The sequence below is a fragment of the Girardinichthys multiradiatus genome, chromosome 23 (genome assembly GCF_021462225.1).
Source record: "Girardinichthys multiradiatus isolate DD_20200921_A chromosome 23, DD_fGirMul_XY1, whole genome shotgun sequence".
NCBI classification, from domain to species: Eukaryota; Metazoa; Chordata; class Actinopteri; order Cyprinodontiformes; family Goodeidae; genus Girardinichthys; species Girardinichthys multiradiatus.
In genome coordinates, this window is record NC_061815.1 from 13,425,536 (window position 1) to 13,453,116 (window position 27,581).

Genomic DNA, 27,581 nt, shown 5'->3' on the forward strand with positions numbered 1-27,581 from the left:
ATTCCAGTTTTTCATTTTAAAAAAAGAAATCTGGAAACTCAAACTTCTTCCTACACTGAATTTTCAGTTTTCCACTATTAAGAAACAATTTCAGTTTCGAACTTTTCAAAACCCTGACCGAAACCTGTCACAAATGGCTCTAAAACATTTGTCTGTTGCCACACAAAGTACAAGTATCCTTTGAAGGAGTCAATTAGTTTGGGCAAAAACTTTGATCAGTTGCATTATGCCTTCTGTGATGTCATCAGAGGTACATACTTGTGGAAGCTTGTTTCTGGGAAGTTTTATCTATACATAAAAACCGATTAACAGTATAATTACAAAAATAAACCAAAGACGTTGTTGTACAGGTGACAGACCATATCTAACGTGATTCGGATTAATTCTACAAAGGTTAGGCTAGTAGCTTTAATGTGTCGAACCTGACCACAATTAAAACGGTTTTGTTCTTTTTAAAAGACATATTTAACATGTTATTGTTAGCGAAGAATAAGAACCAGAACAAACAGTGACTGGATGTTTCTAGCCGACAATAAAAACCCTGTTTAACAGAGTTATTTAAGACAACCTCAGTAGCTTAAAATGTAAAACAAGAGCACCGGGAAATCTCTACAATGAAGACCCCGGAGGGTGCCTTCCCCCCTTCTCTCTTAGCACCCAGCGGGGTTAAAAGCTGAGCTGAGGAGTAAAACTCACCGTTGGTTGCTTTGTTGGGGACATCGTTCATGTTGAAGCCTTTGGAGCTGAACGCAGCCCGAACTTCGTTACAGTTTTTCAACTTTGGCTCCGTGGTCCCCGACACGGACAACACAGTCAGCGTGCAGACTACACACAGCAACAACAGCGTCTTCATCGTGGGTCTTACTGGGATTTTTTTTTTTTTTTTTAAACGTAAAAGCCGTAAAAAGGAAATTAAGAATAGGTTTAGAGCCACCCAGGTGTGTGCTAGCTAAGGAAAGGTTAGTGCGCCTCCGAGGCTGAGTTTCCTCTTGGAGATTTCTTCAGCCCAACAGAAACTTCATTCACAGCAGCTCCGAGGCCAGCTCTGCAGCAACTAGTTGGAGCCAGAAAAAAAAAAAAAACACAAAATACGTCTAAACCCTGTTAAAACGTCGCCCGTTTAAAAGCAACAACTGTTAGTTAAATATGAAGTCTCAGACTCGACAGAAAAAAAAGTTTATGTGCGAAAACAGCGAGCTGAAAAAAAAACTTTCTCCCCAACTTGAGGCAACAATCAGTCTCACACAAACTGCTTCACGGCTTCGACGAACCACGGGAGGACAGCAGACCGCAGAAAGTAGCCGGAGGAGAGCTGGGATTCTTCTGTCTTCCCTTTTTTCTTTTCTTGCTTGCTTTCCCGAATTTAAAGACGCCGTGGTTTCTGCGGCAGAGGACGCTGGGCTGTTTGCGACTCGTACTGGGATCCAGATGCGAGTAAAAAAAAAAAAAAAAAAAAGCCCCGGCGGACTGGCAGGAGTGAGAGCGAGTTCCGGGGACAAAGAGCCGGCGGTCGGGAACACCAGGGATGGAGTATGGAGCAGCAGGGACTCCCAGCTCCGGACCTCCTGCTATCTGCGCTGTCTAGACAAGAGGCTTGACCGATGCTGAAAACCAGGACAGGAGCTGGGAGTGGAGCCAAGACCTCCACTTATTACTGGTCAAAAATGAAAACACAAAACAAACCAAAATCTCATCGACAACTGGAAAGTACCAGAGAGTAGTATGAAACTTACAGTATAATCCGGAACATTGGTAAAATAATAATTTCACACTTCATTGCATCATCATTTATTTCCATAAAAGTTTCCCAAATTTGCATTACAAGTATGTTACTGCTGTCACATAGTCATTTGTTTACAGTGCCTTGAAAAAGTATGGATACCTCTGGTATTTTGTGTGACAAACCAACACAAACATACCAGAACAGACCAACATAATTGTGAAGTGGAGGAAAAATGATACAAAGTTTGCAGTTTTTTTTACAGATAAAATCTGAAATGTGACAGGCAGCCCCTTTTATTCTGATACCCATAAATAAAGCCTAGTACAAGCAAGCGACTTTCCCTTATTGGTAAAAATAAAAGAGTCAATTTCTCTGTACTCTGTTGCTTATTAAGAAACTGTCAAATGCATATTTATTACAAGCTTGGTTCTCTTTTGTTTAGGTCTCAAAACAGATAACAGCATCTTGTTGCTGACAGAAGTACTAATATTGATTTAAAATGGTCTTTTTGCATCTTAGGACTTTGCTGTGTCTGATGCTTCCTGAACGTAACCTTTGAGCTACTTTTGGCCCTTGTTTTTATTTTCAGATTTAGCAAAATTTAATTTGTAAAATATTAAGAATAAACTATTAGTATATTAAGGAGACACAATCTACTATTCAAAACTAATGGGTTATAGCATCTTTTGTAATGAAAAACTAATACCAAGATACCATCTGTGTAAAATCTAATAATGAAGACAAAACGTATCAAAAGTAAAGAAATTATCAGTCACAAAGTTAATATTTATATTCCATTATAATGATAAAAAAAAGTCATAATAAGACTTTTTACCCCCTGTGATTTAAACATGCCAAGACTTGTGGGGTACTTCTGTGTGTGTGCGCACTTGTCCGTTTGGTTTGGGGGGGTAGCAGCACTCGGCAGAATGACATTCCTCGCTTTGTGTTCGCATTCCTGAGGCGGCTCCTTTCATTCTGTGTGACTGCTGGTGCTGCTGCTGCTTCTGGGATTGCTGAGGAGCAGGAGGAGGATGCTGGAGCTGTGCGCATGGGAGAGCGTGGGCCTGGCGATCCTCTCAACAGGCCAACAAAGGCTGAGAAAATGGTTTAGTGCCATGATAATTAGACATGAATGAGCTCTGAATGACACGACATGTCTCAGGTTTTTTTTTCTGCGGCTGAGGAATTTCAACATCCAGCTTGGTAAAAAATCAGACTGGACTGGAGAGCCCACAGACACTTAAGCCCCTGAATTCCAAAGTTATTTTGATTTCTATGCCCTTTTTGATGACCCTTCTAACACTTGAAGGGATTGGGGGACTAAATAACTGTGTGTGACTGTGTAATTTCTCATCTAGAAATAGTGAAGTGAACAGAACACCCTACAATTAAACTCTCACAAAAACTTTTCTCCAACTCCCCTTTAAAAGTCCTCGTTGGACGTTTAGATTGAGCCACAAGCTCTTATTCTGAAGGTGGTGTTCAAGAATCTCAACTATTTTGATTTTTAATACCTCAAAGTGTTTTTATACCACCAAATTCCTTTAAATATGAATTATTATATTAAGCTAATTTACAAATTCAGAAAGCTTTAAATTATTGCAGGATTCATCAAAAAATTTTAAATTATGTTCAAATTTGAATATAAGCTTCTCTTTTCAGTCAGTACAATTATTGTATGTTTGAAACTTGAAATGAGACACATATTTTTTCTGGTGTAATAGATTGATGACATGCTTGGTCTCCCTGAGTCTAAATAATGTGGTTCTAAAACAGATAGCTTCTTTCTTAGTGATGGTCTATCCTGACATACTGTCTCTTTCAGGGTTCTGAAAATCCTCTTCTGACTGGGTGATCAGTCATAACCAGTAAACCCAGCAATAAGCCTTACCCAGCCAAGTCAGAGCCAGCACTGACTGCTATTTTAAATTCAGTTGCAATCAATGTTTTTTGTATGTGGTGTGTGCTTTGCTATTTTTCCTCCATTGCTCTGACACCTGTGCAGTGTCTCTGATTAACTTTGTTTAAAAATGTTTTTACTTGATATTAAACCAGGCTCGACTCCAAGGTTTGGAACCACCAAGACATCCACGGACCAAGCTAAACGTGACACCTAGCAGTCTCTGATTGACCTCCAGGCAGACAGAACTGCTGTTTTAGCAAAAAAGTCGACTATCCAACCTGCTCATAGTGACAGACAAGAGAGAATCTTGGAGGAGAGATGCAAGTTGTTCAAAGAAGGGTAAACTGCAGCGGCATCTTACTAAAATATGGCACTCTTTCTATATTTTTGTATCTGGTGTTCTCATGTTGGAAGCAGATAGATCAAAGTTGGTCCCTAACTTCTTTTTTCTTCCACCCAAACCTTCTCCCCTCAGGTCAACTTTAGGTACTAGAGCAAGAGCCACACAATAAATCAAGGGACAGTCGTCATTGCGTACAATGTTGAGAACTGCAGAGGAATACTTGGATGCACTATTTGATAAGTATTTATATTTAAAGTGACATGCATTTATGCTCTGCATGAAATAAATATGTTTTGCTAGTTGGGTGAACTTTGACTCAACTTGATGCCCGACTCTGATAAAGATTTAAGTGACCGAAAGGCTAATACTCCCCAACGTTGTGATGACGGGAAAAAAAGAAAAGAGTGAGAAAAATGTGGGTCAGTCAAAGTATTGCAAAATCATGTTTACAACCAGATCCCAGAATTAGGGCTTAAAGCCCCTTACTTTAAACACCTTAGAGGCTGGTAACCTTTGCTAGCGTTAGTATCTTTGTTTTTAAATTTTTTGTGTGTGTTTTTTTTACAAATTAAATTATTTGCATATAGGCCCTTAGATAAATAAATTGCATAATTGATATGTATATTAATTACCAGTTTTCTTATCATCTTTCCATTTCAACTGAAGTTTAATTATTTTAGTGCTCATTTGCAATGAATCCTAATTATGGGGAACATACAGAAATGTTCTTGCTTCTGTTAATTTGTGATAGAGATCTTTCAAACGAATTTCAGACCAATTTTTTTTCATAGAATAGGAGACTAGTTATGTGACTGATTTATTAATCTGCGTTAGCTTATCAGGGCTACAGAAGTGAGTCACAGAGAAAATGCAGTGATTTCTCATGGCCTTCTATTCTCCTGCTGACTAACATGACCTTTTGCTCCTGTAATGGTGGCTGTTTCAACATTACCCAGATATTACCCTAAGAAAACAAGTGGACCCTGCATTTCAATGGCTATTCTCAAGCCTCGCATTAGCATTCAGAGAGCAACCCCCATCCTGGGCTGACCGCTGCTTTCCCTGTAGCCACCGTTTGCTCATCTCCTCATAATCAACCTCTCTTACCATCTTAAAAGCTGCAATCCAGCTCAGAAGTGAAAAGCACAGCTGGAGGGGGATGGCGTTTTTATCTCGATCTGCTGGGAAAAAGGTGTGTGGGTGTGAATCGTTACACCAGAAGGTTGGGGTACGGGAGTTTTTGAAGTGCATTTGCAGAGACAGACGTGTGGAGCTGACCTTGTTAGGAGAGCAGACAGGCTTTGAACACTGACAGAACACAAACAATTAGGACCAATGAACCTTATTTCATTATTTGGGAGTGAATGAGCATCTGTTACCTTGTAAAAGTGAACTAATTAGGTTAATTTAATTAATTAATGAAGATCTTCTTTTCTGGAGCACTGCATCATCTGTCAGAGGAAAGGAATCTAAATAAAAAAAAACAAATGCACGTGGTTCACACATGGCTTGGAGAATTCGGACAACTCCAAGTCCAGGGAACACAAATTTCATTATTCATGGAGGGCTTTAAAGAGGATCGGGGTGAAAAGCACATAGAGCAATATATTTGCAGAAGGGTTTGTCTTCTTTGTAGCAGCGTGCCATCCATTTTATTTTTATGAAACATTCTTCCACATATTGTCAAATCTGTTGCATTCCACTATGTTTAAAAAGTTGCTTTCTGATTTCTTCCTTTTTTTCACAAAATTTGATCAATGTTTTTTGCATTTTTTAATTTAAAATAATATACTCAACAATCTACCTGCAAAGTCAATGACCTCAGAAAACATGTTGGGGTGAAAAACACTCCTGGCATTATGTAACAGACCCAGCACAGATTGTACTTTGGATGGAAACTGAAACAAGCATCGCTCTCTACCAGCATCTTTACAGCGCTCTACAGAGATGTGCTTCAGAAAGTGTTGTCATACTGCATCTCAGCTTGGTTTCTCAGGCAGCAATACGACGGACAAAAGCACCCTGCAGATGATAGTGAGGGGGAGGCACAACAAACTGAAATGACTGATTTAGAGTTGGAACTTTTATTCCAGAAGCCTCAGTTTTATGGTCATATTTTAAGTTTCTCCTCATGCTCTGATGATAAGTTGGGCATGACAGTCAGGGAGATTAGACAAATTGCTTTTTCGTGCTTTCTAATTAGTTTAGTTTGAAGATCATTTATTGATGTTGTTTTACTTTACCTAATTAGAAGTAGGTTACTTCTCTCACACCAACATAATCTTCAGTTAAAACAATTTCTTAACTATTCTTATTCTGTCATTCTACTTTTTAGATTTCACTGCTAACCTCAAATTGCCATTTTCACAATGCAAGCCACCTTAAACTTGTAACTATTTGTAAAATTACAACCAGAAACTTCAATGTATTTTATAGAGATATTATGTGACAGATCAACACACAGTGGTGTAAAATTGGGAAGTGGAAGGAGATATGATGGTCTACAAAATTTCTAGCAAATACAAATTTGAAAAAACTGTATTGGATTTGTATTCTGCTCCCTTTATAGAAACCAGCAAAGCATGTGGCAGAGATGTTTAAAGCAGAGTTAGGTTATAAAACAACATTTCAAACCCTTGCCAATAAAAGTAAAAGCTTTGAAAAACTGCTAATCCACCAAGACATGGCTGTCAGACTAAACTAAAAGGCTGTAGAAGGAGAGCATTAATCAAGCAAGCAGCCACAGGTACAGACAAAACCCACAATTATTCATACCCTTGGCAGATTTACATTTCAAATTATGTTCATTCAACCATGAAGATTGTTCTTGATAAGAAGTGAGTTTTTCTCTCAAACGATATTAAAACAATGTAACATGACGATCAATTTGGAAGATTTATATTTTCATTTTTGTTTAAATGGAATGTTCAACATACCGTTATATATTATACCCTTATTATACCCTTATATATTATACCCTTATACCCTTCTCAGCAATCAAGGGAAATATCTTAATTGACATTACATCGATCAAACTCTTCTTATAATAGCTGAGGAGCTTTTTGCATGTTTCCATGGGTATTTTGTTGATTTATCTTTAGTGATGAGCTCCAGGTCTTTGTGGTTAGAAGGGCTCCTTGTCATCACCCTAATCTTCAACTCCCTCCACAGATTCTTTATCAGATTAAGGTTGGTTCTCTGGCTGAGCCGCTGCAAAACTTTAATATTACTTTTCAGTCAGAAGAAACATTTGGGTAAAATTAAAATATAACTTTTAATCTAAATATGCCAGAGGTATGAATACTGTTGGGTTTTATTTTTGATATCTACAGCTCAGGTGGGGGAATCTGTTAACCGGACAACTCTTAGTTGTGCGTTCCACAAATCTGGGAGAACTGCAAGCAAAAAAGCCATTGTTGAAAGCCATAGGAGCTCCTGTTTGTAGATTGCCACAAGACATGTAGGGGACAGAGCAAGCATATGAAAGAGGGTGTTGTAATCAGATGAGACTAAAACTGAATTCTCTGGCCTTCAAAGAAAAGGAAAAAAAAAAAACTGCAGATCACCCAGAAGTCACCTGAAACATGGTGTGAGAAGGATAATAACCCTAAACATAGTACAGTCAGAACTACAATTAAATGGTTTAGATCAAAGCATATTCAGGTGTTAGAATGGTCCAATCAAAACCCACACCAAAACCATATAGGAATGTGGGGCAAATTTGGAAAATATTCAAATTTGCATTTGTTAAATATTTTGAAAGCCATGTATTTAACGTTGATCTATCTGTAACGGTCCATGGTTGTTTGTGCTTTGCTTTTTATTTGTGTTTGTGTTTATTTTTTATAGGTCTTCCCATATTCAGTTCATTTCTTTGTGTTCATTATTGTTAGTAAATTGTTTACATATTAGCTTTAGTTTCTTAGTTTATTTGTGTGTTTTGTTCTTTGTGCATTTCCATCTGTGTTAATTAGTCTTCCTTCCTCAGCTTTCCTGCTTTCATTCTGCCACAGCTGTTCCAAATCAGAACTGGCGAGCTGCCTCAGTATCTAAGCTCCTGGTTTCCACTGTTTGTATACTTTTGTTAGACTTCTGTTATTGTCTCCTTTACCATGTCCATCACAGTGCCTGTTTGCCTGTCTGTGCTCCATGTCCTGTTCACCCTGCTTAAGATCTGTAAGTTACGGTTTTATTATTAACACTTTACGACGGTCATCCTGAGTTTCCGTCTGCACTTTGCTCCAAGTCAAAACCTCAACATGACGTTTGAATGATCATGTACTAAACCTTTATTTTGTGGTATCAAGAGGCACAAAAATGAAGCAAAAAGTACAAATGAATTTCCTCGAAGCAGAGTTAACAATCCAAAATTACAGATTTATTTCACACACCAAATTCCCAGTGGAAGAGAAAGCGGAGCCTGGGGAAGCGGAGCTGAGGAAGCAGAGACTGGAGACCTTGGGGCGGGCTCTCCAGTCTCTGATGCTGAGGTTACCGAGGTGATTAAAAAGCTCCTCGGTAGTTAGGCCCCAGGGTGGGGGGGAGATTCGCCCAGAGTACCTTAAGGCTCTGGATGTTGTAGGGTTGTGTTGGCTAAAGCGACTCTGCAGCATGGCGTGGACTTCGGGGGTAGTTCCACTGGATTGGCTGACCGGGGTGGTGGTCCCCCTATTCAAAAAGGGGGACCGTAGAGTGTGTTCCAACTATAGGGGGAGTCACACTCTTAAGCCTCCCTGGTAAGGTCTATTCGGGGGTTCTGGAGAGGAGGTGGAGTGTGAAGTGGACGGGATGAGAATCAGTGCCTCCAAGTCCAAGGCCGTGGTCTTGAGCCGGAAAAAGGTGGAGTGCCTTCTCCGGGTCGGGGGGGATGTCCTGCCTCAATTGGAGAAGTTCAAGTGTCTTGGGGTCTTGTTCACGAATGAGGGAAAAATGGAGCGGGAGATCGATAGATGGATTGGTGCTGTGTCAGCAGTGATGCGGGCGCTGTACCGGTCTGTCGTCGTGAAGAGAGAGCTGAGTCAAACAGCGAAGCTCTCAATTTACCAATCGATCTAGGTTCCTACCCTCATCTATGGTCATGAGTTTTGAGTCGTGACCAAAAGAACGAGATCCCGGATTCAAGCGGCCGAAATGAGTTTCCTCCACAGGGAGGAGAAATAGGGTGAGAAGCTAGACAATGGATGGATGGATGGATGGATGGATGGATCACAAAAAACATAAAATAATGGCCCTTGAGCGAGGCAACAGTTTGCAGTAAAAACAAGAGTTTTCCATGGATACATCCCTATCTGTCAACTGTGGATGTTGGTGGTGTAAAAACTGGCAGTTGTTGTTTAAACAATGAATCACCTTCTGATTGTTGAAAGCTGCCTAATGCCCACGAGGAAGCATCACATAGTGTGGTACTGAGCAACTGACACCAAAACACTTAGGATGCGCGAGATGACACTGAGTGAGCTTCTGACATTAATAGCTGGGTTGGTGCAGTGGGAACGCATCAACATTACTTCACAGGTTCTGCAGAAAGGTCAACAAGCACTCAAGAGTGTGCGGCAGGATAGTTTTTTTTTCTGACTTAGGCCCGACAAAGGCGCCTGTGCCGCTGTACAGCAGCAGCTGCAGAGAGGGACTGTGAAATGACACATTTCACAGTGGTCATAAGTACAACAGACCACACCTGACCCCACCCTAATGTAATGATGGGTTGGCCTGGAAGCCTAACAGACTTCAACATCCAATTGTACAGAAGTGTTTCATCCATAAGTATAACCACATGTAATATTGTAGACCAGTTAGAAAGTAAACTCTTTGGCTAATATTAAACAACTTCAAAGATGAGCACCTCAAGCATAGCTCTACACTTTGAAACATGATTTATGGAGTCAACAAAGCAGCAATTACTAAAGGAAAAGAAAAAGAAAATCCTCCCATCTGTCCATCCATCTTCCTGATACTGGTCAAGGCTGAGATGGGGGCTGGAGCTGTCACTGAGTGAGAGATAAAAGAGAAATGATTGAAGAAATACAATAACCAGCAAAAAAAAAAAAGAATACACGTGGGAACAAGAACAATTGGTCATGAGTGTACACACTTCTGTTAAATTACCCAGTTTTTGTGATATGAAAAATTAAATCTTGCTAAATCAATTTATACCATTTTCCACATATAATGTGACATACAGTATATCCTATTCAATGATGGTGAAAAACAAACAGAATTATTAGAGCAGAAAAAAAAACACGAAGTTGCAATACCCTTGTAGCATAAACATGCACCCACTTAAACACTTTCTGATTTAATTTAGACATTTAGTCTTCTTCTTGGGCACACACCTACCTTCAATCACAATGAATTTTATAAATCTCAAATAAAGTTCAGTTGTACTAATTGGATTTTCCTGACATTTACAGATTTTCATTCTTCAAGTGAAGCCATAGTTGGCAGAAAGGTCCCAAAAGTACCTTTTGAAGGGTGCTATCCTGTATTGTTTATACACCCAAGGTTCATAGCAAATGGCATCCATCCATCCATCCATCCATCCATCCATCCATCCATCCATCCATCCATCCATCCATCCATCCATCCATCCATCCATCCACCATCCATCCATCCATCCACCATCCATCCATCCATCCATCCATCCATCCATCCATCCATCCATCCATCCACCATCCATCCATCCATCCATCCATCCATCCATCCATCCACCATCCATCCATCCATCCATCCATCCATCCATCCATCCATCCATCCATCCATCCATCCATCCACCATCCATCCATCCATCCATCCATCCATCCATCCATCCATCCATCCATCCATCCATCCATCCTCAAACTCATTCCGGGGATCCCGAGGCCTTCCCAGACCAGACAGCATATATAATCCCTCCGACTTGTTCTGGGTCTTCCCCGGGGTTTCCTCCCAGTGGGACATACCTGGAAAACCTCTAAAGCAAGGCGCACAAGGGCTGTCCTGATCAAATGCCTGAACCACCTCAATTGATTCCTTTCAATGTGGAGAAGCAGTGGCTCTACTCTGAGCTTCCCCCGCATGTCATAGCTCCTCGCCTCATGACCATAGGCAGAGATGAGTACCTTTCACATTTGAACTGATAAGGTACTGATACCCAATACCTCCGAATCGATACCGGTACTCAACGGTACCAGTCTATGGAATGAGGCTGATGAAAATTGTGCACTCTTCAGTCTTGAGAAAAATCTGATGCTTAACCAGGTGCGTCCTCAGATTAGAAGTATTCCCACCACTGGCCTTGCACTTCGCGTCACAAATATTGCAGCAAGCGTAATCTGCATCGAATTTTGAAAAGTGGAGCCATACTTTCTGCTTCATGCTTTTTCTTTTTTTTTAATTAAACAACAATGCATATAAACAGAACAGACAAGGTACATGTTTTAAAGAGCACCACATCAAAAAAACAGAGTATATCATTATGTAAGAATGGTATGGGATACATTTAAGATATACAGGTAGATATATGGACAGAGAATACAATACAGTCTTAATAGGACTAGGAGAAAGACGCAAAAACAAATAAAAAAACTGGTGATAAACAAGACAGAGGTTTCAAGAATAAAGTTTTTATAGTTAGTTAGTAATGAAATGCATTTTTTGTTGTTTAAGATTAAGCGATTCAATCAAGAAGTTATGTTCTGAGACAAAATGTGCAAAATTCGGTGTCGAGTTTGTAAATTTTTGTTTGTGAATAAAAAATGTGGCATATATGATTATAAAATTCATCATGTGTTCAAGCTCACAATTTTCTGGGTTACTGTAATAACAAATATCTTTGAGTTGTAGTTTGTATACAGTATTAGCAGCACAGAAAAAATGAGACCCAAGATCACTCCAAAATGTTGCTGTTATATCACAGTTAAAAATAAGAGAGAAGTTGTTTCCAATTCTTTTTTGCAAAAAGTGCAGGAGTCAACCACATCTGAAAACTTTGCATTGATATAATTCAGTGGATATATGTTACGAAGAATTTTAAAATTTATCTCTTTACTTTATTAGAGATATAATATTTGTAGGGTAATAATCAAGCCCTTCTCCAGTTTATTTTTTCAGTTTGAGATCTCCAATAAAACTTGCCTCTAGGAACTACACTCTTCTTTCTTTGAAAGCATTGGTGTATGTGTTTGTTGTTGCATTTACTATCTGTTAGTTTAATACCCTCCAGCACAAGCTGGAGGATAGAGGTTTCATCGATCCGCAATAACTCAGGTGATTTTTTATTAGTTGAATTAAGGTTTTGGGAATAGCATGAGTTATTTTGATAAAATCACTGGGGGGAACAGGAAAATTATATGCGCTCATAAGACAACATATTACCAGTACTATCAAAAAGACAGAGGATGTGGTTGATATCTTTCTCAAACCAATTGTAAAAGAATACTGATATGTTTCTTATCAAAATATTGCAGTTATTCCTGAGAAGAGCCTTGTTGGGAGAAACATTATAAACAAGTTTCCAAGAAAGAAGGGCCTGCTGATATGTAATTTACTAGGTATAAAGTTACATTTCAAGAGAAAAGACAGACCTCCTAATTTATTGAAGACATGGTTTGAGATGAAAAACCAGGTGGAATCAGGATTTATGAGACATTTATTTTTTAAGCCAATTAATTTTAAAGGTATTATTAATGTCAAAGAAATTTAGAACTTCAAGACCTCCATCTACTTTGCTGTTTGAAAGTACTCCTTTTTTAAGCTTGTGTGATTTATGTTTGCAAATGAAATTTAAAAAGATTGTTAATTTGTGCAGCTGTTAAATCGTTAACAAAAAGGAATAAAGATGGATACACAAAGCAAGGTAGGCCTTCTGCTTTAGAGAGTGGAACTCTACCAAGGACAGATAAAATCCCTTTTAAGCCAGGTATTAAGGATGGATTTCGCTGTTGTTATCCTGTCTGAAAAGTTTAAATTTGCTTGGTTCTAAGTTTTTTTGTGATAAGTATACCTAGATATCCAACTGTTTCTTTAACTGGAATATTACAGACTGCAACCTCATTGCAGTTAGATGGAATTTCGCATTTAGACAAGTTTAAATTTAGACCTGAGGCGTTTGAGAATTGGTTAATCAGGTTAATGGAATTAGGGAGTTGGTGTTAATCCTTCCCAAAAAAAGTTGTGTCATCTGCAAGTTGGGAAAGTCTTAATTCTCTGCCAAAAATTGTGATGCCTTCAAAGTTCTTGTCATTAACAATCAGGATTGATAATAATTCTGTAACTAGTATAAATAAAAAGAGTGAAACAGGGCAGCTTTGACGGACACCTCTGTTAATTTTGAATCATTTAGAAGTGTTCATGTTGATTATCACAGAACTATTAATATATCTATAAAACATGCTGACAATATCAACAACGTTTTGACCAAAACCAAATGCATTAAGGGCTAAAATTATGCTCAATCGAGTCAAAGGCTTTGTAGAAGTCTAGAAACAAGATGAGAACATCAGAGTTTACCTCACTTGCATAATCAATTAAGTCCAAGATTAGTCTAATGTTACTACTAATATGCTGATTTTTCATAAAGCCTGTTTGAGTTTCAGCTATGATGGTATCTAGACCTTTTTTCAATCTGTTAGCATATATTAAGGCTAAAACTTTATAATCAATTGTTAGAAGAGTAATAGGCCGCCAGTTTTCGATTTTTAAGGGGTCTTTATCAAGTTTGGGGATAAGAGATATGATACCCTGCTTCATAGTAGTCGACATCTCACCATAAGTGATATATTCTTTGTACATGGACAATAGTGGGTTTTAAATAAGATCCCAAAAATTAATGTAAAACTACAGAAAAATCCCAGTCAATTCCAGGCCCTTTTCTCTTCTTCATAGAAAACAAAGCATTTTGAATTTCTGTTTTTGACAGGTCAAAGTCACAACAGAATTTAAAGTCTTCATTAATTGAAGGTACATAAGGTTTAATTATACAAAAATCAGAAACAGATTTATTAATTAATTTTAGATCTTTAAATAACATTCCATTAATCTTAAGAGCATTTAAAGATTTCGACTTTCGATTTTCCAGAACAAAAAAATAACTTGTGTTCATTTCTCCTTCTTCTAGCCATTTAGCTCTAGACTGAATAAATGAACCTTTTACCACATCTAAATAAAATTGATCTAATTGTGACTGAATATTTTTCAATTCAAGTTCTTCCACTGAATTAAGTTGTATTTCCTCATTAATAGATTTAGTTTGTGCATCAAGTCAGATTCTAGCTTCTGTTTTTTGTTTTTTAGTTCTTTACTTCTTTTAATAGCAGCTAATCTGATTTTGTATTTGAATAACTCCCATTTGTTCCTATATGTTCTCCAATAATTTCCTTATTACAACTTCTTTTAACAAGATATTTGATTGCATTATTAAAAGATAGGTCTGTCAACACATAATTATTGAATTTCCAAAAACCTCTTTTACAAGAGCCCTTCTGGGTTGCAGATAATCTCAGAATGATAAGCTTATGATCAGATATAGGAGCTTTAAAATGGCAAATATCTTTTACATATTCAGGGGAAGAAGATGAGATCAGAAAAAAATCTATTCTGGATTTTAGAGAGTGGTTATTATTGGACCATGTAAATAATTTTTTAGTAGGGTTTAAGAAACGCCAGGTATCAGTTAAGGAGAGGTTGGAGGTTAGGAATGAGATAAGGTTATTATTTTGTAAAGCAAGATTTTGTTTAGGAGGGAATCTGTGTATTGTTTTATCCAGACATTCATTAAAGTCACCGCACAGAATTATATTTGAACCATGGTATTTCTCGTGGATTTCTTGAAGTTTTAAGACTATTTCACCGAATAATATCTGGTTTGAAGCATGCGAATTAAAACCGTATAAATTCCAAAGAATAAAAACTGCATTGTCTTGTTTTATTACAAGTGTTATCCATCTACCATCATCAGAAGGCACTGTTTCTAAAACATCACCTTTAAATTTGTGCAAGAAAATTTAAACTCCCCTGAGTGATTAAAGCCATGGCTGAAATAAGCTGCTTTACCCCATTGTGCTTTCCAAAAGTTTACATCGGACTCACAGGAATGTGTTTCTTGAAGCAAAATTAAATCTGTCTCCATCCTTCTACAAAACAAGAAAATCGCTTTTCTTTTAGTAATATCCCAGATTCCTTCCGACATTAAAAGACACGACATTAAAAGAGTTAAACAAAAAATCCATAGAACGAAATTAGGAAAACAATTTAAAAGAGAAATGTACCCTTCAGAGCCCACGGGACATGGGCAAAAAATCTTCTGGAGGTGTGAATTTAAGATCACTTGGACAGGTTTCTCCGCAAGACATTCTCAGCTTACCCTTGCCACCAGTTTGGGTTTACCAAGTCTGTCCTGCAGCCTCCCCTGGAACTGGATCCAACTCACTACCAGGTGGTGATCAGCTGACAGTTCTGCCCCTCTCTTCACCTGCAGTTCTGATGATACAATTACAATAGCAATCATCCACCTTTGCCCCATGGTGGCCTGGTACCAAGTACACTTATGAAACACCTTGTGCACGAACATGGTGTTCGTGCCTTGTACAGAAGACCAACCACAACACATCGCTTAAGTTCAGATCAGGGAGGCCAGTCCTCCCGATCACACCCCTCCAGGTAATGCCTTGGTTGTCCACATGGACAATGAAGTCCCCCAGGAGCACCACTGAAACCCCAGATGGCACCCCTTCTAGAACACCAGAGATTTCAAGTTGGCTGGGTAATCTGAACTGCTGTTTGGTACATAAGTACAGACAACAGTCAGAACCTTCCCTCTTGCAACCTGTAGCCGTAAATAGGCGACCCTCTTGCTCACCTGGTAAAACTCAAAAATCAAGGCACTCAGTCAGGGACTTGTGAGTGAGTTAGCCTGCCCCCTGCCCTGAGGCCAATTTGCTTCCAGGAGTTACCGCTCCAGATAACATAGCCCTCATGATCAAGTAAATGGCATCATCAGTAATTGGTGAAAATATGGTACAACAGGAGCATGAAAAAAACAGGACATTGTTTTTTTATTAAATTTTGTTTTGGTGTATTTTGCTTTTCTTTGTTTAATGTACTGGTATTCAGCCACATAATTAAATTTGGTATTGATTGATGCTATTAATATTTTTTGTTTTTCAGAAGACTTATTTTTTTCTTTTAATTTTTTTTATTTACCAAACAAATCTCTTACTTTATATGGCTTCCTGGTTATTTTCATACTTCTTTTTTAACTCCCAATATTACTGATTATATTAGCCTTTCTGTAATGGAATGTTGAACTGTCCAGGTTGTCTTCCACCTTTCTCTCTCTGACTACTGGAAGAGTCATAGAAGATGGATGGATGTGTATTTGTTTATGACTTTATATTGGATCTTCTCCCCTTTTTTGTCAGATCTATGTTTGGACCAGTTGATTCTCATGTAATATGAGAGATTATGACCTCTGAGAAAGACAAAGGAAATATGAGCAACATGTCAAATATTATTTAATGGAGTCACATTGTTTGAGAGTATGAGCAGATAAAAACAATACCTAAATCACTTGTTATTAACGCAGGTTAACCCGAAGGTCGTTGTAATCAAAATCAAAACTGTAAAGGTATTAAACTGAGAAAAGTCACAAAATTATCAGTACCTCTATGAAATACATTCACAACAGAACTGAAGCCCTGACCTGACTTCTGTTAATTTTTGAAACAGAATTTTTATCTATTTCCACATGGTCAACAGAGTTTAAAATCAAAAACCCTGAAAGACTCAGCGCATGTTTGATTGTTAATGTCTACAGAGTCCAAACAAATTGAGACAGACACAGGGAAAAACTGTAAAAATGACTTAATTGTTACTGTGGTTTATAGTACAGAACGTATCAGTGGGAATGCATGAAGCACAACACAGTTTCATTAGGTTGAAAAAGTTTGTAAAAATCTCCACATGAACCTTTTAAAAAAATCTGTAATAAATCAATATAGAGGCAGATCTTTTAGTTATCAGGCTGCTCTCCTGTGAAAACGGCTCCTAGTTTTAGTCCGTGAGACAGACACTGTTAATTTTCTCCTCTATGATAAAGCTTATAGTGGAGTTGTCTTGGTTATCCTGAACTATCTCTATAGTTACGCTTAGGCTGTTTCCTCACTTTGCTACTTTCTCCTACTACTACTCAATTATGCATTATGAAGCCACTAAAAGAGCTACTACTACAATTACCTCAGTACTTCTTTTTTAACATGGAAGTACTCCTGGATCAGTGGTTCTGTGTTTTTTTGTGTGTATGCTCTGTGCTCTCAAATCCACAGTGGGTTGTGGCAGATGGCTGCTCACACTGAGCCAGGTTCTGCTGGAGGTTTCTTACTGTTAAGAGGGAGATTTTCTTTCCACTGCCACCACATGCTTGCTCAGTATGACGGATAGTTAACGACTCAATGCAATCAACTGTGCGCTATCGTCACATGCTCTTAGAGGAGGACGGATTGCTGCAAAGTTAGTGACTTCATGCAATTGGCTGGGTTTCCTTAGATGGAGCACTTTTTACCAATTGGCTCAATAAACTGAATGTAATAAACTGAATGTAATGTTTTAAATTTAGGATCGAATTTGAATCTGTCTGTATAACTGAATTGGAAACATGTCTGTACATAAAGTGGATCAGTTTGTCTAGAGAACCGCCTTATAGATAAACTGAGCTGAAAATAAATAAATACATAGCATGTCTCCATTACAAACAACATGGGAGCTAGTCTTCACTTTATGCCACACTTTATTTTGAAATCTAAGCTAAATTAAAAAAACAATAACATGAAATAGGACTTCTGATTTGCTACTAATAACCCAAGAGACCAAGTGATTAAATGCAAAAGCCAGAATTTATAAATCAGGTATCTGAATGCACACAAACATAGTATTAACTTGTACCTTTTATGCATCTGTCATTTCACTGCTTGCTTTATGCACAGTGCTAATAAATAAGCAAGTAGGTTGCAGCAAAGCGTCACATTCCAGCCAGCAGTTCAGTTTACAAACTAAGAAATGGCAAATGAACACATTTTTTAAAACATGGCACCAACACAGGAACACTTACATCTATACAGTTGTCAGGCTGATTCACATACTTAAAGATACCAGCTTAGGGAAACAAAGCAGTCACTGGTCATAAAAGTGAGAAAAATCTGTCAGAATTAATTTAGTTATCACATTAACACCCAGACACCAATATCAGAGATAAAAAGAGAAATTTAAAGCACAGGTTCTGAAAGAACAGAGATATTTCAGGAATTTTGAAGAGAGGTTATGTTAAAAGGTAATAAGTAGTTCTTACTTGTAGAAGACAGTAAGTTAGTCCCAGTGACTGAAAGTAACGGTTTATCAGAGTTTCTCAAAACAACTTCAGTCCCAAAGACTCTATAGTGGTTTATGCTAATTCTGTTTTATGAAGGATGTTATTTATACCATCAATGATTATTTACACAAGGTATAGAGAGAGCAGGTGGTGCCCCACCAATAATCTTCTTGTAGCGGTACCGAGAATAGAACACGTAAAGCTTTTCAGTTAAGGGTAACTATCCACTTGGGGTTTGAATTTAGTGAGTCATTCTAGTTTTAACTTCTGTGTTAATCTTGTGTTTCTGTTCATTCTTAGATTTTATTATGTTGATTATCTTGGTTTTCGGTGTTGTTTAATGTGTTTTCCTGTAATAAATTAGTTTTCCCGATCCCAGTGTTTTCCCACTGAATTCATTCCATATCAATTTGTAATTTTTCCTCTGCTTCTTAAGTCATGCACTTCCTAACAGGTGCGACACATTTAGTTAAGTTGGCTCCCCAGCTCCTTGTCCCAATAATTACTCCTCTTAGTATTTCTGCTTCCTGTTTTAGAGCACTCCTTGGCGGATTCTACTGTTGATCTCCATGTCTGCTGGTTGTTTCTGCTGTGGTCCTGCCATATTTTTGTAATTACACAGCTTAGTTTAAATTAAAATTCTCAACATTTAATTGCATTTATTTTATTACTATAGCTCCAATTCATAACAAATGTCATCTTAAGGCACTTTAAAAACCAACAGATACAATATATATACAGAAATATCGTGTAGATAGATTCAGAGTCAATTACCTGCATTCCAACTGGATCCTATAAGCAGTGCAGTCAAATTCAGCTGATATATGATTGAGATATGCCTGTGTTTGGCCCATTATTTAATTTCCCTTCGGGATGAATAAAGTATTTTTGAACTGAATTTGAATTGAATTAGAACAACAGAAAGTGACGGAAATATGATTTAAATGAATGCTATTCTATTGAAGTTTACACAGACTTATTTTGTTTATCAGGTAGTTATTCCTACCAAAAGTCATAAAGGTTTTTAGACTTGAGTTGTAGAAGTCCGTATTGGTCTTGGTCCTTTTTTTAATAGCACAATCTACTACAGGTAAGATATTTACTTTGTATAACCTTTTAACAGAACCTTACTTAAATTTTTTCTGAACTATCCCTTTAAACAGGTAATTCCCTATGAGCTTTCAGGTCCAACGCTAGCAAGAGATCACTTACAGTCATGAAGGAAAATAGCAGCAGCTGACTTTCACTCCTTCCAGCTGGGCTGCAAGTCAGTACAGACTGAGGGCTTGCCCCTTTAAAAGGGCCTGGTGTCTTTTAAGGCCTTATTTACATATCCATAGTTTAATAAATAATCAGTATAGAGAGAAAATCCGTATATGAGGAGGTGAGTCCAGAGGGTACAAAAGTCAGAAATAGGTTTGGGTAAGTTTGCCAGCAGGAAGTTTCTTATTTACAAGATGGAATATGGAGTGTGCTTTCACAAGCTTGTTAGGAACATCCACCAAATTTAAATGAAGCAAAACAAGTTTCACTATAGACAGATTAAGAGGAAAGTTGGGTTCTTGGATGTTAACGCTTCCTTTAATGGTCCACCGAAATTTATATCAGGACACAATAGTCCAAAAGGTTTGTCACCTTCCACATGTATGTAGGGATTAATTGTTTAGACAGGGAACAGGAATGGGCCCGTCAGTGGTGCCAAAGCAGAAGAAGAGCAAGTGTCGCCAGTAGGGCAGTAACCAGGCTGCTCCTCCACAGCGGAACCGCAGGTGAGGGGACCCCTCCCATCCCGGCGGTGGCCAGCCGAGGGGTCAGCAGCTGCTCCTGGAAGGTGAAGTCATCCATTGCCAGGTTATCAGCGAGGTCTGAGAGGGAGACAGATAGAACAGGAGACGTAGGAGATAATGACTCGAGGAAAAAGAATGAGAAATATGAGGGAAGCAGGGGACGGGAAGGGATGGAGAAATTTAGAACAAACACAGAGACAAAAACAGAAAAACACATGTCTGCCTTGCTGTTGCATGATGTCTTACACAGCTGTAAAAACAACGTTACATCGGGAGAAACCGGCGCTCCAGATGTTGAAAGTTATTGTTGCAGACACATGTTAAACCGCACACACATTTATTTTAGCCAGAGAGACTGCTGAAATGCTGCTGAAAACAGAAAATAAAAATAAAAACCAAAGAGGCTGCATGAAGTCATGTCTCAGCCTCTGAAACACCCAACATTTTTGACAGATTTGAGCCATCTGTGTCTTCTAAAATCGGACCAATACATGCGGGAAATGATCTCTTATTACATGACAGATGCTGTTCACTAAAACAACCAGTCAGTGTTGAAATCAGAAGAGTCTAACTTTCACATTTTGAAGAACAGATAATGTTATGTATATTTTTGGTGGTCCCTAGTTGAATGATTTTTGGTATTCAGAAATAGCTGACATGGTATTTACGACAGCTACAGACACTGTGTGTCCTCAGATAGTAGGGCCGTAAAACAGCATGTTTCTGTGTCTTCCACAGAATGGCAACACTACGAACACTATGAATAAAAATGTTTAGGGAGAGCTGTCCCAAACTGCTCTATCAAGCTATCTGCTATTATATTCACATTGACCCAATCGAAGGCTTTGTGATGAAATGTCTTTAGACAAAAATACAGTTAAAACCAGATATTTACATTAGCTTTATTGGCTTCTTTTTCTTTGAGTGGCCCCTAAGCCCTTGTCAATACAGGACTTGTTTCACTGTGGATAGTGACTCTCTGCTACCAACTTCACCTAGCGTCTTAAAAAAACCTTTGTATCTGTTCTGAGGTTGATTCACACATTTCATACCAAAACAAGTTCTCTCTGGGACCCCAAGCTAGTCTCCTTCCTGAACACTATTCTTTCTAAACTTGAAGTGTTAGCTTAGCTTATTTTTATCTTACTTTAGACTTACTAGCTAGTTGGAGAGAAACATCAACCCATGAGCTATAATACCTCCCCATTGAAAACATGTAATTAACTGGAACACCCCAGCTAAGTTTGAAAATTTGACTTGGACATATGGAGGATTTCACACCAACCCTGGGCGTCTATATTCAATTTGACAGGATTGCACAATAAAACTGCTGAAGTACTGTAGTGCATATCTTAGTAAGCATCTAGCCTGGGTATATATCTTGAACACACATAAAGATATATTTTCTTGTTATGTAGAACAAAAGGACAGTACACCTTCTTTCAGTTTTAGGGTGTTTGACTAACACAGTGCTGTGTTAGTCAAACACAGCACTGTGCATCTACTTTGGTCTCATCTGGCCAAAGAACATTGTTCCAGAGGACTTGTCACTTTAAATAAAACATTGCAAACCAAAGTGCTCCCATATTTTCTTTAGAGAGAAGTATCCTTTGCATGAAGACCCTTCCAAATGTCCTACTTGTTCATGTTCTTTTCTAATTATACTGTCATCAACTTTCAATACGCTAGCCAAGTTCTGTTTAGTCTTAGTTGGAGCTCCTGGATTTTGACCTATGGGTGAACGTGCTGAGTCTGTCCCTGGTAAAAACTCTTTCTCACTGCAAAGTGACGGACATCACAATGTTGACAAATTGCCTCGTTACCCAAGATTGATGGGCAGCAACAATTGCATCTCTAGAGTCATTGCTGTCATCTTTCCGTCTTGGCAATGTGCTAAAACACACCTGTATGCACTAGGGCACAAACTCCTGCTTTTATGAAGCAGGACAGTCCTGCTGATGATCAATTAATGAAGTGCATTTGATTAGCAGCACCTGACAGCTAATTTCTCTTAAAACACCTATGGGAGTTGCAAGGGTGTCCTTAGTTTTTCCAAATACAGCTTCTGAAATTCTGGGTTGTTTTAGTACAGACAAAGTAAAGACAGTGTGGAATCTGCTGTGCGTGTTTGTACACCCCTGAACTTTAGATTTAAAACTATAAAGAATAATTTGGGAACCTGATAATGAACAGACTATTTGTGTTGTGCTCTGATACATAATACCAACAAACTAAAAGGGAGTATTCTTCTTTTTAGTTTGACTGTAGCACCTAACCTGGCAAATCCCACTGGTTTTGTGAGCCGAAAGTAGAACATGATTAAGTTGGAGTCCCTCAAGGTAAGAGGGAACGCAATATAAAGTTAACACTGTTTGTTTAATAAGATTGGAAGCATTTATAGAGAAACTTGATATTTTTATGACTCACCTTCAGTTAGCTTCACTGATTATTGGCTTTGGAAATGTAAGAAATTTTATCATCCCTGTGTGCCTGAAGGAAAATAGAAGTACATTTTAGAGATTTAGCTACAGTGACATGCTTTTATCTCTTTTTTCATCTGAAGGTGACTTATTTACTTTATATATTGTTGTTGGTAGAAAAGAGAGAAGAACTCGAGTACCAGTTTAATTGATATTATGAATTGTGGATGGTGGCAAATACCTGCCACAAACACTTGACATCAGGTATTTTTGGGGACAATTACACCTGTGTAATGTCTGCATTTGACAATTACAGAGAACAGGAAACATGAAAAACAAGCAAAAAAGTAAACCCCTAATCGGCTTCCGGCTTTCCCATCTTCCGGCTTCTTGGACACCTGCTGGTCCCTTCTTTCTTACTGCTGACTTGCTTTGCATCCACAGCTGTTTCCGTACTGATGCTGAGCAGGTCGTTCTGTTTATGAGTGTGTTTGTGTGTGACATGCTCTGTGCTGCTTTGTCTGGCAGATAGCAGTGTGAGAGACTGAAATGAAAGGACTGAGTTATGAGATAGGCCAGAAGGATACCAGTAATAAAGCAGCACTACAGTTAGGAACGCTAAGTATGAGCCGCGTCATCCCCTATCATGCCAGATGCAGAGGAAACACACGTACACCATGGTGGATTTTTTAAAATATCTACCTCTTCACAGAGTTGGTTGTTTAGCATATTCAGTGCCTTTAAAAATAATCATACCTCTTGAACTTTTCCACATCTTGTTATGTTACAGCTACAAAGTTTACCACATTGTATTGGGATTTTATGTGATATAACAAACAAACATAATTTCATAATTACAAAGCAGAAGGATGATGATATGTGGTCTTAATTCAGAAAAGCATAGTGCGAAAATCTTTTCTGGTATGTCTTTACCACCTTAGTACATTCTAAGACTGACATTTTTGCCCGTTCTGCTTTTCAAAACAGCTAAAACTCAGTCTGATTGGATGGAGAACATCTGTAAACATAAATTTTCAAGTCTTGCCAACAAAATCTCAACTGAATACAGGTCTGAACTATGACTAGGCCGCTCTAACATAAATATGCCTTGATCTATACCAACTCTTTGTCGCTCTTGCTTTATGTTTAGTCCTGCTGGTCTCAAGTTTTTTACAGCCCCTGACAGATTTTCTTCCGGGACTGCCCTGTATTTAGCTCCATCCATCTTCATAACAATTCCTCAAATGGTCATTCCCACAGCAACATTCTGCCACCACCATGTTTCACTGTGTGGATGGTATGTTTGAGGTGGAATGCAGTGTTAAGCTTTCCAGCACATGCAATGTTTTGCATGCAGGCCAGAAAGTTACATTTGGGTCACATCTTAGAGCATCTTCATCCACATGGTTGCTGTTTCTCCTAAATGTCTTGTAGCAAACTGCAAATAGGATTTCTTATGGCCTTCTTTTAACAATGGCCTTTTTCCTACGACTCCTCCATAAAGACCAGGTTTGTGAAGTGCAAGACATGTTGACAAATTCTTCCTCACTTCACAATTAGGTACTACTTTGGGCTGGTTTGTCACTTAAAAGCATTATAAAACACATTGCTGGTTGTAAAGTGACAAGGTGTAAAAAAGTTCAAGAGGTAGGAATACTTTGGTAGGACTCTGTAAATGTTTCTGTCCTTACAGTCTGTGAAGATGTCCTTCATGGCGGTGGCTCAGAGAGAATCGTCTGATCTGAGCTGCTGCGTGATAAAAGGGAGCAGTTAGGAGTCTGTTGAAAAGCATTGCTAGGCTTGGCTCAAGTAGAAACACAGAGAATGAGGCTCTTTCTTCTACGTGTCCATTGGCCTCAGGCCTTTACACTGCCAAGCACCATCTTAAATAGAGAAATGAGGCAAATAAATAAACCTCCAAAGCTCCAAACTGCAGCTCCCACAAATTTCTCTGCAGTTACAACATCTTTTGAACTGCTGCCCGAGGACAATTAACTTTTTTTTACCCCGCTGTGTCCTCTGACATGGCAGCGGGCAGACATTCTCTGGGGCTCTGAAAGGCCGATTAGTCACTTTCGACAGCAGCACACTGTACCGCTGAGCCAATTAAGCTCAAGGTGCAATTCGATACAGCTTTTATACACAGTGTGGATAAGGGGCAGGGTGAGGTGGGGCAGGGGGGCTACTGGGGTATGCACGTCTGTATTTGTGCATTGTGTGCGGATGATTGAGTGGGTTGGATGCGCTTGCCTCAATGAGTGTTTGTGAAAAAGCGAGAGACAAAGTGGAAGGACATTGTTGCTGCTGCTGTTGCTGCTTTACAGCGGCAATAATGTGAAGGGAGAAAAAACCCTCAGTTTCTGAGAAAGAATAAAAAAATCCCAGGGAGTAAAAGGGTCTTTCTTCCTAGTTTAAACACATGGACATGAGTGACACCACAGAGGGGCCTTGTTCTGCAGAATTTAAAAACAACCCAACTGGGACTGAACACTATGCAAACTTAGATCCCTGCACCAGTCTGGGACTAATAATATTCTGGTATAATTAGTGATGAACACCTGTGGCTGTGTTTTTAGACCTAAATACAGACAGGGTGTGAGTGAATCAGATAGAAAACAGGAGTCATCCAGACTCATTTTCCTCTTGTTCACTCTTTCTTTTTGTGGTATTTTATTGTTGGGAGGAGCGAGGACAGTGAAGAGACAGGGACAATTAGACTAATACAGGGCCTTGAAATGGTCACATTACAGCCACGAGCTTTGGGATGTTATCTGATAGACCAACACAACATTTTACATAATTCTGATATTGTATGAAAATAAAACGAGTTTTTACAGGTTTTTACAAATCAAAATCTGAAAATGCTGGCTTGCTTTTGAGTTCAGCCCTCCTGAGTCAACACTTTGTAGAACCACCTTTTATTTTAATTACAGCTGCAAGTCTCTTGGTGCATGTCAACCCATTCTGTTTTACAGTCAGTCACCTAATTTCAAATCTTGACACCGAGTCTCAATTGGATTAAGGCCTGGACTTTGACTAGACCATGCTAACAAATGAATAACACAATAGGACACAGGAGTCTTTTAACAATGGCTTTCTTTTTGCAACGTTTACATAAAAGCCAGATTTGTAAATTGCACACCTGGTACCTATAGATCAGGGGTGTCAAAGTCCAGTCCTCGAGGGACGGTGTCCTGCAACGTTTGGATGTATCCTGAGTCCAACACACCTGAATCAAATTAATCAGCTCCTCATCCACTCAACTTCTACAGAGTCCTGGTAATGACCTAATTGTGTCAATCAAGTGTTTTGACACAAAGACACATTTGAAAGTTGCAGGACACCAGTCCTAGAAGGCTGACGTTTGACACAGACAGATTCTCCCAGCTAAGCTGTGGATATTGGCAGCTCCTCCAGAGTTACTATGGGCCTCTTGGCTGTTTGGTTTGTTCACTAATGTTCTCCAACAATCATCTGAGGGCTTTATAAAACACCTGGATTTATAATAATAAACAACAGTCAGGTCAAGTTTTTTTTTTATGAGGAAGTTGATTTCTGAAAGCAATATGTTGGACGACTGTGGCTGTCACACGTCGATGTGCCCCTGGGCAAGGCACTTAACCCAAAGTGGCATACCGATCTGCATATCAGTGTATGAATGTGTGCATGTTTGTGAGTGTTTTTGGGTGAATCTGGCTCTAGTGTAACGTGCTTTGAGAGGTCAGCATGACTAAAATAGTGCTACATAAATTCACTCCATGGGATTGATGGGATGAGTTAAGAGGGCTGCATGCCACACTTTCTAGATTTTCATTTGTAAAAACATTCAAAAGATGATGCTTTTTAAATGTTGGTCTTTTATATTAAATCCGATAAAATACATTGACATGTGTGGTTGTATAAGCCCTGTGAGTGATAAATGTGAGCCCTGTATGGTTTTCAAATAAACATGGCCCTCCCACGGCACATCCATTCAGATCCTCCATTTTCAGACTGTCACACCGCAAAGAGACACCAACTAGCTAGAGTATCTCTGCTAGTTTCACCATGGCTTCAGGGGCTCGAGTTACGACCAAGGCGAAGGGTCAACAGTCCAACCATTGATTGGTAGTACCATGAATGAGCAGGACTGGTAGTCACTTCCAAGTCACATTCAAGCTATAAATTTATGTTGTCTTTAGTGACCAATTCATGCAGCGAACAGAATGCATGCAGGCACTGTGGGTTTCTTAAGGCGAGGAGCGGATGTTTGTTTGGATCACCCTGACAGGTCAAACAGAGGCTGGAGTGCAAGTCCCATGCGTGTTCGTGTGGCCTTTCTGTCTGTCTGCTCAGAGGAGGACAGAGAAACAGAGGGAGGGGGAGAGAGAGTCTGGAGTCTTGTTTTCAGCGGATGCCTAAGGCTTGCCGTTTACAGTGTGCAGTTGTCACAACAAGCAAACTATGTGAAAAAACATTGCTACAGGTGAAGATTACATATTCCAGAAATGATCCGACACAGTCTGGAAACATTTTGCTTACATTTGACTAAATTACTTTGCAGAGTAGATGCACATCAGTAGCTGGTTGACACGTTGCTACAAGCCCTCAGGAGAGAATACAGCTTGATGGTGCTGTTCAGTTTATTCAGCACGTGTGCTGCACACAAAGTCCTTTTTAGGGTCAGATAAGTATGTGGAATGTTAAGTCTCCAAACACAGGTGCTTCTTATGAAACAGGAGAGATGGTTTAGTTTGGCGCTGCATTGGCAGACCATGTGTGCACATAACACACCTAAGCTAGTCAAATTTAATTTAGGCCTTCAAAGTTCGACAGCTTACATTTTGGTTCTTGAGGTACAGCAAATATTTTATCACTTTGTATCATCTCTGTGGAGTAAATGTTCAAATGGATTTCAGACTCAGCACATTGGAAAGTGAGGGTTTGTGTGCAGTTCCTGGCCCGGAGCCACCAGGTTCTGTAAAAACATGACATGGGCAACCAAATCCAAGGAGTTTCACTTCCTAGAGGAGGACTGATAAGAAGCTAGGTAGTGATTACTGGCTGGTTTGTCACTTTGTATGA

General features: G+C 38.9%; 2 protein-coding genes and 1 long non-coding RNA gene across 5 annotated transcripts in view; 1 reads left to right on the top strand and 2 right to left on the bottom strand.

The window, feature by feature from the left end:
• Positions 1-1,943, bottom strand: part of gpc4 (glypican 4) — a 44,333-nt gene extending 42,390 nt beyond the window's left edge. Inside the window, exon 1 of the mRNA XM_047353258.1 lies at positions 697-1,943. Coding sequence (XP_047209214.1) covers positions 697-853 — 157 coding nt within the window. The 5' untranslated portion in view covers positions 854-1,943. The remainder of the gene's footprint in view (positions 1-696) is intronic.
• LOC124860203 overlaps positions 1-27,581 on the top strand; it is an 81,220-nt gene that overhangs the window by 6,482 nt on the left and 47,157 nt on the right. For both annotated transcript variants that reach the window (XR_007036295.1, XR_007036294.1), the window contains exons 2-3: positions 3,782-3,968; positions 4,105-4,212. This is a non-coding gene — a long non-coding RNA (uncharacterized LOC124860203). The remainder of the gene's footprint in view (positions 1-3,781; positions 3,969-4,104; positions 4,213-27,581) is intronic.
• gpc3 (glypican 3) overlaps positions 11,321-27,581 on the bottom strand; it is a 198,136-nt gene continuing 181,875 nt past the window's right edge. For both annotated transcript variants that reach the window (XM_047353254.1, XM_047353255.1), the window contains one exon: positions 11,321-20,175. In XM_047353254.1, the coding sequence (XP_047209210.1) occupies positions 20,000-20,175 (176 nt within the window). In that variant the 3' untranslated portion in view covers positions 11,321-19,999. The remainder of the gene's footprint in view (positions 20,176-27,581) is intronic.